Here is an 18059-nt window from a genome sequence, read left to right as displayed (position 1 = left end):
TAGGAATATCCAGAAATGGGGTAAAATATTTGTTATTATAAACAAATACTGTTTAAATTTAATGCCCACCCAGGAAGCTTCATTTTTAGGGTAAAAGTAAAAACAAGCAAACGAAGATAGATACCTTTTCTGCGTATAGCCCTTTAAAACCTTTTTTTTTTGAAATTTTTACAACTTTGATACCATTTTGATAATTTGTATACAGTCGTACCTTGGTTCGTGAACGCCTTGTGACTTGAATGTTTTGGCTCCCGAACGCCACAAACCCGAAAGTAAGTGTTCTGGTTTGCGAAAGTTTTTTGGAAGCCGAACGTCCGACGCGGTTTGTGCTTGGATTTGATATCCCGCTTTATCACTCCCTTTTAAGGAGTCTCAAAGCGGCTAACATTCTCCTTTCCCTTCCTCCCCCACAACAAACACTCTGTGAGGTGAGTGAGGCTGAGAGACTTCAGAGAAGTGTGACTGGCCCAAGGTCACCCAGCAGCTGCATGTGGAGGAGCGGAGACGCGAACCCGGTTCCCCAGATTACGAGACTACCGCTCTTAACCACTACACCACGCTATCTCTCAGCTGTAAGGTCCTCTTGTGGGAGCCCACACAGTCCCTATAAGCCATAGCTTGGATTACCGTATGCAATAAAAGACATTTTAAACTACTGTAGCATATCTCCAACAGGTCCTCAAATTCGTTTGTACTTTTATCATTGCCAATGTACTCTAAATGTCATTCATCTTCAAGACCAGCCAAAAAACTTCAGATAATTCAGAAAAGCAGCTCCCATGCTGTGTCAGCTGAAGTCTTGTGAAGTTAAAGGGGGGGGGACTAGTCTTTCTTCTGTCTAATATGGTAAATGTGGTGCTTTTTTAAATTAAAAAACTTAACTTAAAACACTAGAAATGAAATCCCCCCCCCCCCCGCTTTTCAACTACAGCTTTTCAACTATTTCCAAAATTAATTTACCCTTGGAGTAGTGCCAAGAACGAACGCTAATTGGCCCAAAATGATTTTCTATCACTTACAAACAACTGGAAGTAGGTTTATGAAACCGGAACGCATCTGCAATATTAGCTAGAGGATTTAAAAATGCAGTGTTCTATTTTTGACTAATATAGACGCAAATAAATGTACTTGAATTTTGAATTTGGCATGATGTACGTATAATAAAAATGTGCAGGTTTATGTGTGCAAGTGTGTGTGTTTGATATATACTCTTGAGAAAATGCATTCAGATTGGCTTGTTGTTAAAAAAAAGTATGATCATCAATACAGAGGTTCCAAATTCCAGTTGGCGTCTGCCCTGTCATTGGTTCACTGAGATCAATCAGCAAGATAGTGTGCATTGCCCAATCACTTCCACTTCATTCTTCTAGAGCGGAAGAAACAAACCAAGATGATGCAATTAATCTTGGCTTTCCATTACACCTGAACCCTTGACTGCGGTTTGTTGCCCCCTACCAAGCCACAAGTGCCAATGAGCCTTAAACCATGGTTTGTTGTTGGCTTATAGATCACAGCTTCTTATGGATCAACAAACCAGAAACCTTGTTTTGGACATAATGGAAAGACAAGCTTAAATGTGGCTTTCAGGCTTGATTCTTCTGCTCACACCGGAGAAGATGTAAAGGTAAAGGGACCCCTGATCATTAGGTCCACTCGTGGCCGACTCTGGGGTTGCGGCACTCATCTCGCTTTATTGGCTGAGGGAGCCGGCGTACAGCTTCCGGGTCATGTGGCCAGCATGACTAAGCCACTTCGGGCGAACCAGAGCAGTGCATGGAAACGCTGTTTACCTTCCCGCCGGAGTGGTACCTATTTAGCTACTTGCACTTTGACGTGCTTTCAAACTGCTAGGTTGGCAGGAGAAGGAACTAAGCAACAGGAGCTCACCCCGTCACGGGGATTCGAACCACCAACCTTCTGATCGGCAAGTCCTAGGCTCTGTGGTTTAACCCACAGCACCACCCGCGTCCCTGATGTAATAGAAACACAAGCTTAAATGTGGCTTTCAGGCTTGCTTCTTCTGCTCACACCGGGGAAGATGTAACTGGCAGCAAATGAGCATCAATACTTGCCTATTGTGGCATATGACAGCCAGTACAATCTGGTTTCCCCAGTCACTCTGGGTGGCTCCCAACAGAATATTAAAAACACAATACAGCATTAAACATTAAAAACTTCCCTAAACAGGGCTGCCTTCAGATGTCTTTTGAAAGTAAGATAAGTTGCTTATTGCCTCGACATCCGATGGGAGGGCGTTCCACAGGGTGGGCACCACTACCAAGAAGGCCCTCTGCCTGGTTCCCTGTAGCCTCACTTCTCACAGTGAGGGAACCACCAGAAGGCCCTCAGAGCCGGACCTCAGTGTCCGGGCTGAACGGTGGGGGTGGAGACGCTCCTTCAGGTATACTTGGCCGAGGCTGTTTAGGGCTTTAAAGGTCAGCACCAACACTTTGTATTATGCTTGGAAACATATTGGGAGCCAATGCAGGACTCTCAGGACCAGTGTTATACGGTCTCAGTGGCCACTCCCAGTCACTAGTCTAGCTGCCACATTCTGGATTAACTGCAGTTTCTGAGTCACCTTCAAAGGTAGCCCCACGTAGAGCGCATTGCAGTAGTCCATATCTACACAGAACTAAGACCCATCAAATTCAGTGTTGCTTACTTCCAGGTTAGGTGGGTATAAGATTGCAGCTTAAGTTAAAGTTTATTCCACACTCGTATCAAGTACCCGCTAACCTCAGTTCAAGCAGCTCTCAGTTATAAGAAATTATAATAGCCCTACCCATTTTCTTTGTTTTACATGTGTCGTTTGGATGCCAATGGCAAGTTGACCAAGCAAATGCTATCCCTTTCCTCTATGACAGCAGTTCCCAATTAGCTAAGTACTGCAGACCGCCTGTTTTTCAAAAGCCAAGCCATAGAACCTACTTTAGAAACTGTTGATATGGTAGTTTTTGCTATGTGAACGGTGCCGCTATGCCCTCCAACGTGTCCCAGGGCGAAACTGTGCCACACGTCTTCTGGTGTGAGTCACATGACCCAAGCGACATCATGCTCCCGCAAAGCAGGGTGCCCCAGACAGTTGATGGGAACGCGCCACGGAGCCCCTGTGTGCTGGTCCTGGGGGGTTACCGCGTGGCATGGTCCGAGTCCAGTCCAAGGTCGAGGGTGCGGTATAGAGGCAGTCTGTTAAAGCTGAAGCTGGGTCCAAGGCAGGGAGTCGGGGGAGGTCAGGAACCCTGGCAGAAGAGCAGGACAGGGTGCCGGCAGGAACAGGTAACCAACAATGTTGCTCCCACAACCTGGGACTGGGGCTGGCCGGCTTTTATCTGCCCCGAGGCATAGGGTGGCCCCGGTCCACAGGTGACTCGCTTCTCCTGGCCTGGAGGCGAGCACTCCTCCTGCGAGAACTTAGTTCCCTCCGCCTCTCTGCCCTGAGCCTCTGCAGCTCAGAAGAGGCTGGAGGATTACTGGACCCAGAGGCAGCCTCACCTTCCCCTGACGGGGCTGAGAGTGGAGCACCTGCAGGCAATGGGTTCTCCATCACCTCAGGAGCCAGAGCTGATTCAGCTGGTGTCTGCACCTGAGGATCCGGCACAGGTGAGGGCCCTTCAGGTTAAAGCCCCAGCCCCGGCTCAGCTGGTCCTGGAGGCGGGAATTCCTCAGGTTCAGCCTCTGAATCCGATTCCCGGGCCAATACACCCTGGGTGAGTTACATGAACCACCAGTTGGGAAGCACTGCTCTACAGTATAATTTGTAGGCTAAATATTGTATTGGCTGGGTGTGGATGAAAATGGAAACTGAGTTCTTATACCAAGGAGCGGATTTTGGCCAAACCATTGCATTTTATTATTTCCCCCTAAGTTTTCCAACTTGCAGGCATGCCTTCTGCCTCTTGAGACTCTTCCCTATTAGTAAGAAATGATGGTTAAAAAGTTTAGCGTGGCAGAGACCAAGGAATGCAATGTAGCGCTTGAGCTTCCTTTTCTAATGGAGGAACTGGGGTTGATGCCAGCTCTAATTACCCCTTCAGTGCCAAGTACTAAACACTTGACAAACTTTTTTTTTTTAATTGCCAGAATAAATCCTGCTTTCTATGCAGCCTGATTTTCTTTTTCAGCTTGTGTTTTAATTATTCAGCACTCATTATGTCACATTGCGTTATGCAGCCAAGTCGGAGATCCAATGCTTAGGCCCAAGGACAAGGACAACTAGACCAATCAGCTGCAACAACTCAGGTTCATCCAACTAAGTTCTACTTACAAAAAGACCCACTGAAATTAGCTGGCCAAACCCATGCCTGATGTTTTAACAGCGCTAAAGCACGGGAAGATGGTTCCTGCCAATCTACAACAGGAGGCCAGGAGGCTACAGAGCATGTCTGGTGCTGAAGCTGCTTTTATATGACTCCAACTACAAAAGCTGAGGATTGCAGGGCCCTGACTGACTCCATCTACAAAAACTGCTGAACAGCTTTCGGTCTGTGATATTGTTTAGGATGTTCGGTTGGGTTTTGTTGTTGTTGTTGTTATTGATATTTATTTCAATGGTTCTACTCTGAGTAAAGGTAACAGTATCCCTGAACATTAGGTCCAGACGTGACCGACTCCGGGGTTGCGGCGCTCATCTCGCTTTATTGGCCGAGGGAGCTGGCGTACAGCTTCCGGGTCATGTGGCCAGCATGACCAAGCCACTTCTGGCGAACCAGAGAAGCGCATGGAAATGCCATTTACCTTCCCGCCAGAATGGTAACTATTTATCTACTTGCACTTTGACGTGCTTTTGAATGGCTAGGTGGGCAGGAGCAGGGACCGAGCAACAGGAGCTCACCCTGTTGATTCGAACCACTGACCTTCTGATCAGCAAGTCCTATGCCCTGTGGTTTAACCCACAGTGCCACCCGCGTCCTTTTTCTACTCTGAGTAAGTCTAGCAATTAATACAACCCACTAGATTTATACTTGGGAAGAGAAGGCAGTGCGTGTGTAGACTGAATCATGTTCATTTTGGGGAAAATCATAAAACACTTTGCAGCATTAATGTTAAAGGAATGGCCTGATTCTCTTTCCAAGCTAATTATATAAACAGTGTTTTTTTAAAAAAATAAAATAAAATATTTAGGCCTACTCTCATTTTCCTACTCATATTGAAATACTGCCCCTCAATGAGGCCAAACTTAGATTCACAAAATGCTTAGGGGTATGCGTACCCCTGTGCCCCCCCCCAGAAAAAAAGCACTGAATAAAAAACCTTTCTTCCAGTTTCAGCTGCATTATATCGAGAATGGAAACATCTTTGGCAAAATCTTAAACCAACCCTGTTAAAATCTTACTTTTTTAAATTTACATATTCATTAAAATACGCTTTTTCTATTATTCCAAGAGGTCTTTGCTATTTGAAACTTTCATATAATATGTTTCTAAAACAGGAAAGTTTACCACCTGATATAAATCCCAAACAAAAGGGGGGAAATGCCCAAGAAATTACTTAGACTTTTCCTCTATGCAACAACAGCGGCCAGAATAATTTATGCCCAACGGTAGAAAAACAAAAATAGTCCCGCAAAAGTAGACTGGCAGAATAAGCTAACAGAATACACGGAGCCCGCAATGTTGGCTGCAAAAAAAAGAAATCAGGATGAGTCGGATTTTTAAAAAAGAGTGGGAATGCTTTGGTGAATATTTAAAGAAATATAACAATCAGATATAACAACCAGAACCTTTACCTTTACACATAGTCACACTTAACCGTTTTAAAAGTAATCATCACAAATATATCGTGCTCAAAGTCTTTATCTTGTCTCAGTTGCATACTCATACGGTTATGGCAACCACACTTCAAGTGTTGGGCATGGGGGCCATCACTGTAACTCTGATGTACAAGCAGCAAGGAAGTGCCCTTCATTTAGTGTGGAGCTGCCATAAGGAAAGTTCCCAAAGTACCGTATTTTTCATCCTATAGGGTGCACCGGCCCATAGGACGCACCCGTTTTTTTGGGGGGGGAATGAATAAAAATAATTTATTCCCCACCACCACCGCGGCTGCCGCCCCAAGCCTTGCGCACACCTGCCCGAAGCACGGGGCACCCTCCGGAGGGTTCCCCGTGCTTCGGGCAACAGGCTGCTGTCCCAAGCCTCGCGCGCTCGGCGGGACCACCTGTTGGGCGCGCAAGGCTTGCAGACACTCGCCGGGGCTGCAGGCTGCTGCCCGCAAGCCTTGTGAGCCCGCGGGAACTCCCGCCAGGCTTGCAAGGCTTGCGGATAGCTTCCTGAAGCCTGGAGAGTTAGAGGGGTCGGTGCGCACCGATGCCTCTCGTTCTCCAGGCTTCAGTGAAAGCCTGCATTCGCCCCATAGGACGCACACACATTTCCCCTTCATTTTTGGAGGGGGGAAAGTGTGTCCTATGGGGGCAAAAAATACGGTAAATATATGTTGTGCATGTGTATGCAAAACCTCTGGATTATAGTACTTAATCAAGGAAGTTACATAGAGCAGACTAATATGTAGATATTCTATTCCAATCACAGTTTTCTCTCTTCTGTATCTGTGATATGATTAGCTACATATCTATTCTAATTAAAACCACTCTCTAACACTTTGTCCCCCCCCAAAAAAAAATCCTAAGTAGGGTCAGTTCACCCATAATTTAGCAAGTCAGATTGTATTCCAGTCATGCAGAAATAGGACAAGACGACTTTCATCTGCATTATGGATTTAAACTGTTAATAGTGGGGGGCAGAATGGCGTTGAGAGATGTAAACAATAGCAGAATATTTATTAACAGAGAGATATGATAGCTAGAAATTGGTCAGTCGGATTTTCAGAACCAAGTAAGCTTTATACCACACCATCAAGACAAAAATACTGAGTAATGAAGGGGAAAGTCCTTGAATCTATTTGCATGCATTCATTGAACATCTGGACTTTCTAGTAGCCAGAGTTTTTTTAGCTCTGTGAATTTTAGTAACAGAAGCAACTAGGCCTTGTGAAAGACTTAAAGTACCTCATCGTCAGCATTTTATTTCTGTGCCACCTTTCTTTAGATAAAACCATGCTCAAGATGGCTTACAACGTGAGAAGGTTTACATAATTACGAACATAATACAGTGGTACCTCAGGTTACATGCGCTTCAGGTTACATACGCTTCAGGTTACAGACTCCGCTAACCCAGAAATATTACCTCAGGTTAAGGACTTTGCTTCAGGATGAGAACAGAAATCGGGCTCCGGCGGCACGGCGGCAGCAGGCGGCCCCATTAGCTAAAGTGGTGCTTCAGGTTAAGTACAGTTTCAGGTTAAGTACGGACCTCCAGAACGAATTAAGTACTTAACCTGAGGTACCACTGTAAATAAAACAGATCGAAAAGCACACAACCAAATTGAAACAACTTCCACATAAATCATAATAAGATCAAAAAATAAAGATACAAAATTTAGGATAAACAACAACAACAACAACAACAACAACTTATTTATACCCCGCCCATCTGGCTGGGCCTCCCCAGCCACTCTGGGCGGCTTCCATAAAAACCAAAAATACAGTAAAATATCACACGTTAAAAACTTCCCTGAACAGGGCTGCCTTAAGATGTCTTCTAAGTGTCAGGTAGTTGTTTATCGCTTTGACATCTGATGGGAGGGCCTTCCACAGGGCGGGTGCCACTACCGAGAAGGCCCTCTGCCTGGTTCCCTATAGCTTTGCTGCTCGCAATGAGGGAACCGCCAGAAGGCCCTCGGTGCTGGACCTCAGCGTCCGGGCAGAATGATGGGGGTGGAGATGCTCCTTCAGGTATACTGGACCGAGGCCAACAAACCTCAACAAAATACCCTAAACAATACCACAGCCCAAGAGTCTGTTCAGCAGCTTTTGTGGCTGGAGTCAGTCAGGGCTCTGACCTCCTACACCAGGTTGGAAAAGGCCAGCAAGGAGGGAGCCAGGTCTTCCAGGACTCGCAGCCAAGATGGTGTCTGGCCTCCTCAGCAGCCTCCATATTTGTAGTTGGAGTCATCTAAAAGCAGCTTCAGCGCCAGACATCCTCTGTAGCCTCCTTACTCCCTGATGAATTGGCATGGGTTTGGCCAGTTACTGAACTTGAGAGGACAACTTCCAACACTATATCTCTATTCACGTTTTATTTATTGTACATCAGGTAACAAAAAAACTTAACAAATACATTACATACATTACATATAATACATATCTCACATACCGACATATCCTACATGTACACCACACATAATAGACTTCCAACTCTTCTCTTTGTACCTTGTTACAAAACTTAACTCTGTACGCATTTCGTATTTGTTATTCTACTTTTCTTTTGTATTTATCTAACCAGATTTTATCATACCTTTCCTCTGTTTTCAAGAATTCATCTATATCTGCCAGGAAACTTGTGTTGTCCATATAGTTTTTGAGATATTCTTTAAAAGTTGACCATTCGTTGTTAACTTTTTGAATAGTCTTTCCTCTTATTCTCCCTGTTAATTCTGCAAGATGTAGATATTCAATCATTTTTCTTATGGGGATTTGGTGGGGATAATATTGCTTTTCCAGTTTTTGGCTATCAAGATTCTTGCTGCTGTGGTGGCATACCTAAATAAGGGTCTACAAATTTTCTTGATTTCTACAAACATGATATTGAGCAGAAAGGCTTCCGGGTTTTTTGTGAAAGAGAGTTTAAACATTTATAATTTCGTTACAGATGACATCCCAGAATTCTCTTAACTTCTTACACTCCCACCTCATATGTATGAAGGTACCATTCCCCTCTTTACACCTCCAGCACCTGTCTGTGCTTTTCTTATACATTTTGGCCAACTTGGCCGGGATTAGGTACCATCTGTATTGCATCTTTAAAACGTTCTCTCTAAGGTTGTAGCAGGTGGTAAATCTAATGTCCTCTTTCCATAGTCTTTTCCATTCATTCATAAGTGTGTTGTGACCAATGTCCTGAGCCCAGCGTATCATGACTGCTTTTACCATTCACGTTTTAAAAGTATGTAGGGAAGTGAACAAGTGATATGGCGCCAGTCCCAATGCTAAACATTGGGGTTCCCACCCATCTCCATTGTTAGAACTTTCTGCTTACTCCTCCTCCTCTCTGTAGCCTCATAATTTCCAGTCTGTAAGGGGAACCAGCCAGGTCTCAAGGAACTCGCCAAGGTAGGTGTACCGATTCTTTCTCTGAAATCTTGCTCCTCTATTCTTTTAAAAAATTCACCGATTACTGCTCTCCACCAACAAACAATGTTTTTCACCTCACATTAGCTAACTGGCATGTGATTACCTGGATTAGCTTTGGGTCCCCTTTGGAAAATCAGTGTGACATTGACTGTTTCCCAATCCTGTGCAATGGAGCTCGTTTTTACGGAAAGTTTGCTGCTGCTTCTTTTTTAGAAAATAGTTTCATATTGAGTCATTTTCTTTATAAACTCTCGGGTAGGTGTCATCTGGGCCCAGTGACCTGCTCATTTTTATTTCTCAACAGAACCTAAAACCTCATCACTTGTCACTTCTGTTTGATTCAAGTCTTCAAACACATTTCCCAAAAAAGTCAGTTCAGGAGCAGGAATCTGCCCAATATCTTCTGCAGTGAAGAGAGACACAACTAAATCATTTAATTTCTCTGCAGTCTCCCTAGCCTCCTGCTTCTCATGTATTTAAAGAATTATTTTATTGTTATCCTTAATGTTTTTAGCAGTATGTTCCTCAAATTCTTTTTTCTTCTTTATTTTCCTGTCAGCTTACATTGGTTTCAACAGAGTTTGTGCTCCTTTTTCGTCTCCCTCAATTTCCAAAAGTAAACCTTCTTGCCTTTTATAGCGTTCTTCTCTGTTCATTAATCATGCTGGCATCGTCTTGGATTTAGCGGTTCTGTTCCTAATCTGTGATACACATTCCAGCTAAGCTTCTATCATCATGGTTTTAAAAAGCTTCCAAGCATCTTGGGGAGAGATTTGACCCTCTTGACTCTCCCTTTCAACAATATTCTAAATATTCTTCTCACTCTTGAGGAGTTTTGCCTTTTGAAATTGAATACTACTGTGTTGCCCACTTTCCACACTGCAGTTGCTGTTCCCAGTTGGTTTCCCCCAGTCCTCCAGAGCAGAGGAAACACAGCGGCAAGAGAGAGAAAGGAAGTTCCTCTGCACATAGAAAAGCCTTTCCTTGCATTCAATAATTTAGTTGGATAGAAACCTAAGCCTAGGAATTACCTCTGGCTGGTTCCATGGGAAAGTTAATTGGGAAAGGAGTACGACAAGGCTGTATATTGTCTCCCTGCTTATTTAATTTATATGCAGAATTCATCATGCGAAAGGCTGGACTGAATGAATCCCAAACCGGAATTAAGATTGCCGGAAGAAATATCAACAACCTCAGGTATGCAGATGACTTGACTTTGATGGCAGAAAGTGAGGAGGAATTAAAGAACCTCTTAATGAGGGTGAAAGAGCGCGAAATATGGTCTGAAGCTCAACATCAAAAAAACGAAGATCATGGCCACTGGGCCCATCACCTCCTGGCAAATAGAAGGGGAAGAAATGGAGGCAGTGAGAGATTTTACTTTCTTGGGCTCCATGATCACTGCAGATGGTGACAGCAGTCACAAAATTAAAAGATGCTTGCTTCTTGGGAGAAAAGTGATGACAAACCTAGACAGCATCTTAAAAAACAGAGACATCACCTTGCTGACAATGGTCTGTATAGTTAAAGCTATGGTTTTCCCAGTAGTGATGTATGGAAGTGAGAGCTGGACCATAAAGAAGGCTGATCGCCGAAGAATTGATGCTTTTGAATTATGGTGCTGGAGGAGACTCTTGAGAGTCCTATGAACTGCAAGAAGATCAAACCGATCCATTCTGAAGGAAATCAGCCCTGAGTGCTCACTGGAAGGACAGATCGTGAAGCTGAGGCTCCAATACTTTGGTCATCTCATGAGAAGAGAAGACTCCCTGGAAAAGACCCTGATGTTGGGCAATATGGAGGGCACAAGGAGAAGGGGACGACAGAGGACGAGATGGTTGGTCAGTGTTCTCGAAGCTACCAGCATGAGTTTGACCAAACAAATTAGATTTAATTAGCAGTCAGTACACCCTTTCCTTCGCTCGAAACATGTGCATTTACTTTTCTCCAATTATTTTATCTTAAGCAATGCAACTAGGGTTGCACTCAGAAGTAGCATCCGGGAGATCCAGAAACTCACTCGAGGGCTTTCCGTCCAGTGTCCCCACCCCCTCCTTCTTTCGAACTCGGGGGTGATCTATTGGCAACTGCGGACGAGGCAGCATCTTCCCATAACCTGGGAAGAATTCGGGAGGCTGATTTATACCTGCACAAGGCACATGAGCTGTAGACCAGCATATATCTCGGGGACCCCTTTCCAGAATTTACCATTTCTCACATGCCAATTTGATCTTTCTCACTATCACAAATATGCTCTGCTCACTTAGGAAAGTGAGCTTTTACAAATATGAATGAACACTTGAGAGTTACCGTCCCGAGTTCTGTAAGGAGGAATAGAAGGAGAGGTAGGAAAAAGTGGTCAGTGACAAGGTCAACCAGATGGCACTGTAGTGTCCCTGTGAGTGGAGTGTGTTTGCAAGAAATATTCAACAATAAATATTGAATAATAAATATTCCCTAAAAGTATGAGGAGAAAGACAAAACAAGGGCGCACACTTTCAAGTTCCACTTCCTGTTTATTTACAATGGCTGACTTCCTACCAAATGGGAATTCAAGATTTAAAAACTTCTATGACACTTTGATTCCCCATGCTCTACAGTTCTCAGCCTAGTAAGTATTAATATGCACTGGAAAAAAATAACTTAACTATGCCAATGAGTAGCTGAAACAATAACATAGCAACATATATATTGTTTATTTTCCTAAGTTTGCTTCCACCTTTGCAGCTAAGAGACAATAAAATCATGTGGCAACTCATATCAAAAAGCAGTCTATCACACGGCAGCTACAGTTTATCTTTAAGACACTGGTGTACCACTAATATTTTGCAGACAGAAGCTGTATCCTTGACCCACACTATTTATGCTGACAGGTACAAATGGAATGCATAAAGTCAAGGACAAAGGAAACAGACAGAAATAAACATAATAGGCAATGATGAATGGTAAAAAATAATTAATTTACGGCTCAGACCCATAAGCATAAAGTGCCACTAAGGGGGAGTGGAAATTATTTGCATTAAACAGCCCCAGAGTCTAGAAAACTATCGTATGAAATAATACTTCCTTGGTCTTCACACAAACAAACACACACACACACACACACCCCATACTAAAGTATGGGGGCAAGGTCTACATTTTTGCTTCCCTTGGCAAAATTTATTCATTTGTTTTATTTTATTATTATTAATTTGCTGGAAGCCGCCCAGAGTGGCTGGGGCAACACTGTGAGATGGATGGCTTATGATGATGATGATGATGATGATGATGATGATATAGAGTTTTATTGGCACCTTATGCCAAGGACTTTTGATGTTTTATCAAATTGACAGGTACTAGTCAGTCAGCACTACAGAATTTTCTTCATGTCATCAGCATCCAAGGAATACATATATTCCTATGTATTATGTTTCCACAATCATGTAGAATTACAAAAACATCCTCAGATGCTGGAATTTGCTATGTAGTTCAGCTTCTTAAGAATGCCATCTTTAATTTTAGTTTACATCAGTAATTTCCACTTCTTACGGTCTCGGATATGCTTGTGAGTAGCATGCTGAGATTTCAGAAGCCAGGAGATTTGCTAACTTAAGAAACCACAGTGCCTTGCATATAGCTCTCATGCTTTCTCCAAAAACAACAGAAATACTGGAATACATCATGTATACTGTAAGAGAAATTACAGAAAATATGTCCAATTGGCCTGATTCACATATATTATGCATGGTATTGTTATTAAAATATTATAGCATTTTATTTATTTATTATGCATGGTATTGTTATTAAAATATTATAGCATTTTCTTTAGTTATTTAAAACATAAATCAATTATTACAAGGCAGTTTAAAAAAACCTAAAACAAGTACACATGTAAACTAGCCAACAGATAAAAGCACACAGCCCTGGAAATCTCTGAGTTTACAATGTCTAGAAGACAACAAAGTTGGTGCTAGATGCACAACTCCCTTGGAATAGCTTATCACAGCTGTGGCATCAATATAAAAAGGAAAAAAGCCCTCTCTTTTGTTGTTTCATCTGTAAAAGATACGGAATTTGGAATAATGCATTAGCCAATGACGTTAGCAAGTTGGCAGGCTGATAAGAATTGGAGGTGCTTCTTCTTCCAAGTATGTTTTTATCAGTGTGTGCAAACCCAGAAGATGACAAATGCACCCACAGAACTGCAGAAACAGCACATACCTCTCATCCAAGATAATGATCAATCTAAAAATGCATACGCACATACCTAGTCTCAAAGCGGAGGGTGTCACTTCAATCTCTCCTCTGATTGGATGAAATGCAGCCAGCTGAGCAGCTACATCTGTCTCGAAAGCATCAGGGCTGTTTCCATTTGTCAAACTAGCACTGGCTTCCTCAGACTTGGAGACGGACTCTTGCTCGTCGTACACAGCAATCAACTGCAAAATGAAATGTTACTTTATGAAACTTTTATAACGAGAAGGGGGTCCCCTCATGGAAACACAACTAATTACGACTTGGATCCAAAGAACTCTATGTGCATGATGACATGAGGATTTTCTCGCCTGACAGCCCCAGCAGCAGTAACCCCCCACCCCCATTTCTGATTCATCTGCAAATGTGAGGATGGACTCTCTAGAATAGAATGTGACAGTATTTTATTACTTTTTTTTAAAAAAAAAAGTATTATCCTACAAGTAACTTAACAGCACGGATGGCACTGTGGTGCAAACCACTGAACCTTGGGCTTGCCGATCAGAAGGTCGGCGGTTCGAATCCCCGCGACGGGGTGAGCTCCCGTTGCTTGGTCCCTGCTCCTGCCAACCTAGCAGTTCGAAAGCACATCAAAGTGCAAGTAGATAAATAGGTACCACTCTGGCGGGAAGGTAAATGGTGTTTCCGTGCGCTGCTCTGGTTTCGTCAGAAGCAGCTTAAACATGCTGGCCACATGACCTGGAAAAACTGTCCGCGGTTAAATCTAGTCGCGAATGACTCTGGGGTTGCGGCGCTCATCTCGCTTTACTGGCCAAAGGAGCCAACGTTTGTCCACAGACAGTTTCCCCTCTGTATTTTAAAATATAAAAACTGGCACCTTGAACTAAGCCTCAAAATGAACTGGCAAGAAGTGCAGATCAAAAGCTGTCCTAAGAGATATCTCAAGGTATATTGTAAAACAGAGAAAAATACGTGAAGACCAAATGTAAAGCGTTCATCTTACGGTACCCAAAAGGTAAACAGAAAGAACCATTCTACAAATAAATAGTTCTGAACTGGTAGGAGGAATCTATAAGCAGGTCACCAAAGCATAATCAATGTTGTTCTGATGTTTTGTTTAGTTTTAACATGGCATGAACACAGACTAAAGGCAACAATAATGGGAACATATTCACGTTCAAGTCTTCAAGCAAATAGATAAGAACAGTTTGAGGCAAAATAACAAAGGTATGTGGGGAAAACAAATTGGGGGGTGGGAGAGGAAGCTTCTAGAAATGACAGTGGGAGCTGTGTTGCCCATACAGACGGTAAAGATAAATATCGTATAGCACTTTGATACAATAGACGGTGGATAACTGAGGGAATTGAGGTGGCTAATACCCAGAAAGCAGAATATAAAAGGGGGGCAGGGAAATGCCAAAAGCACAGAGGAAAGGTCATCGAAGGCAAGCACATGTACAAACAGAGTAGACTGGGGAAGCATTGTAAATGAAATCAGATTTATTACAGAAAAGAAAACAAAAGTGTGTGTGGGGGAGAGATGAAGAGGTCACCGTTCATCAAGCTGAAATAAGAAACTACTATGTAGAAACCCCCAACTGAAAAGAACTGGACCACACAATATGTGTTTGTGTGATAAGAAATAGAGTACCTTCTAAATAACAAATCATCATATCTATGCATCCTGCATTGGGAGAAAACAAATACAGCAAAATAAAGAAGATGACCCAGATAAAATTCTGTAAAAAAAAAAAGGAAAACATACAAGACTACAAGTAGTAGAATTAGCAGCTGTTTATTTTTTATCACATGGTGGTGCAGCGATAGACAGAAGTACTATATCCATTTAACATTTCCATTTAACATTTGTTTAAAAACCCGAGGCATTTTTGTTGGGGATTGTAGGGAAAGACCTGCCAAAAAAGTTGAAAAACATCTTCATGTATGCGACAACGGCCGTGAGAGTTCTGGTAGCACAAGGATGGAAGACTGAAGAAACCCCAACTAAAGAATCATGGCAAGAAAAATTGATGGACTATGCAGAACTGGCAAAACTGCATATAAGCTACGGGACAAGGATAACTGTGACTTTAAGGATGAATGGGAACCCTTTACAAAGTATCTGAAGACGTGACAAAGCGAACTGGACTCCTTGGCAGGTTTTGAATAAACATTCACAAACTTTTTATTGATAATAATCAGCTAAATAGTTTGAGGATCTATACAACTTTGTAACATGCAGAAAACAGCATTTTTAGAGAAACCAAAGCCTGGAACTGAGGGAAACCGCGGGGGGGGGGGTGTGGGAGGGTGGAGAGGGAGGAAAAATGGTGGGGGAACAAGGATGATATGTTTCTGGATAATATGTCTTGTTATAATTTTGAATAAAAAAACTAAAAAACTAAAAAACTAAACACATTACTGATAAAAAAAGAAGTACTATATCTAAAGCAGCAATGGTCAATGATAATGAAACTATACCGTCAACAATATCTTGGTTTTACGAAGCAGGTGTTTTACAGTGGACATCTCAAAGGCTTATAGAACAAAGTAAATATTTTAGACCCGTGACAATTAGAAAACATACTTTGGGGCTTTGAAATAAAACAACCAAACAGGGATATTCTCCCATAATTCCTGCCACAGCTTTGCCAAGTTTGATTTATATTGGGATATTAGTGGGAAAGAGCACTGTGTCTTCAATTCAAGATTACAATAGTGTATGTTGGTGAGAACTTCCAGAAATGCTTGATTATTTGATCATGGAACAGCTGTCAGGCTGTCTGTTTTTCTGCTTATATTTTCTTTGTAATAGCTTTTGCTTATACATAAATAAAAGGTTTTTTAAAACAACAACAACAGGGAAAGCTACAAGAAACATAATAATGCAATAGATACCTGCCTGAAGATATGGGATCAATAGAAACCTTAAGAGAACATGGGGAATTTCCACAATAGCATCCATCGTGGAAGATGGAAAATGTTTTTAGCAAGCACTGAAAAGAGCACAGTGCAGGGACCTGCCTGATGTCAATAGGATGTTGTTGTTGTTGTTTAGTTGTTTAGTCGTGTCCGACTCTTCGTGACCCCATGGACCAGAGCACGCCAGGCACTCCTGTCTTCCACTGCCAGGGTCTTTTCCAGGGAGTCTTCTCTTCTCATGAGGTGGCCAAAGTATTGGAGCCTCAGCTTCACGACCTGTCCTTTGTCAATAGGAAGGATGTTCCAAACTGTGGGTGCTTCCACATCAAAATATTGATTTCTTCCAAATGCCGAATGGATATTATGTAGCACATGGATAGGCAAGCTACGGCCCGGGGGCCAGATCTGGCCCAATCGCCTTCTAAATCCTGCCCACAGATGGTCCAGGAATCAGCGTGTTTTTACATAAGTAGAATGTGTCCTTTTATTTAAAATGCATCTCTGGGTTATTTGTGGGGCATAGGAATTCGTTCATTATTTCCCAAAAAAATATAGTCTGGCCCCCCACAAGGTCTGAGGGACAGTGGACCGCCCCCCTGCTGAAAAAGTTTGCTGACCCCTGTAGCACCTGTAATTCCACTTATCAAAGTGGCTGAGTGGGTAAGGTAAGGCGACTTCAATGGTAAACTGGTCCCAAGAGAAGACTCCCTGGAAAAGACCCTAATATTGGGAAAGATGGAGGGCACAAGAAGAAGGGGACGACAGAGGACAAGATGGTTGGACAGTGTTCTCGAATCTACCAGCATGAGTTTGACCAAACTGCCGGAGGCAGTGGAATACAGGAGTGCCTGGCGTGCTCTGGTCCATGGGGTCACGAAGAGTCGGACACGACTAAACGACTAAACAACAACAACAACAACATTTTATTTATATCCTGCCCTCCCCAGCCGAAGCCGGGCTCAGCGCGGCTGACAACAGTAAAATAATACAACATTCTAAAATCATTTCATTATAAAATCAGTGCAAATCAAATTAATGGCAACCATTGGGCTAGAGTTCACCCGTTGGAAGGAACAAGGCCTAAAATGGTTTTCAGGGTCACAACGTTGTTAAAAGGCTAGGAAGCAAGAAAGAGGGAGCAGGGCTCTTTTTGGGTACCATGGCTTTCGCGCCTCCACTCTCGAGGTGCAACCCAGCGCACCTCCTCAAAAGTAGTTTCTGCAGGTGGAAAGACCTTTTGGAATGGCACAGGATTGCAACGGGTAGGGGGGGCAGACTAGGCAGAAATTGGAGGGGGGGCTTGCATGTGTGGGAGCGTCTTCCACTCAAAGGGGGAATTCCTGTATTCCAGTTACTTCAGCTAAATTAAAACGGAATGCAATGTTACATGTGCAAATTTAACTCTCTTCGGATGCTTGTATAAGCCAAGAAGAGAAAGGTAGGAGTGCTGTTTCCTTACATTTAAAATACTACTGTAACATCTCATTCTCTTTGTCACTTTGAAGATCTATGTCACAATGATACACTAGGGTTAGTAAAATAACAGAACAAAAAGACAAATATTTAAGGAAAGCCATTTGCCTGGGGCAAGGAAACAATGTGAAATAAGGAACTGGGTGGAAAAATAAGGAAAGAAAGAAAGAAGCAAGGGGGGTGAAATTTAACGGCTCAAAAGAAATTGACATTTTTGGGTCTCCTACTCATTTATAATTTGGTTGTAGAAAAGGGTGTCAGCTCATGTTCACAAAGACAT

General features: G+C 42.8%; 1 protein-coding gene across 1 annotated transcript in view; it reads right to left on the bottom strand.

The window, feature by feature from the left end:
- The window catches only part of PARD3B (par-3 family cell polarity regulator beta), a 608076-nt gene that overhangs the window by 458153 nt on the left and 131864 nt on the right, over nt 1–18059 (bottom strand). The window contains exon 3 of the mRNA XM_082225604.1: nt 13437–13608. Within this exon, the coding sequence (XP_082081730.1) occupies nt 13437–13608 (172 nt within the window). The remainder of the gene's footprint in view (nt 1–13436; nt 13609–18059) is intronic.

The sequence above is a fragment of the Podarcis vaucheri genome (assembly GCF_965113315.1).
Source record: "Podarcis vaucheri genome assembly, chromosome: 1".
In the NCBI taxonomy this organism is placed as follows: Eukaryota; Metazoa; Chordata; class Lepidosauria; order Squamata; family Lacertidae; genus Podarcis; species Podarcis vaucheri.
The sequence above is the reverse complement of the archived record's forward strand: the minus strand, read 5'-3'. Positions and strand labels throughout refer to the sequence as shown.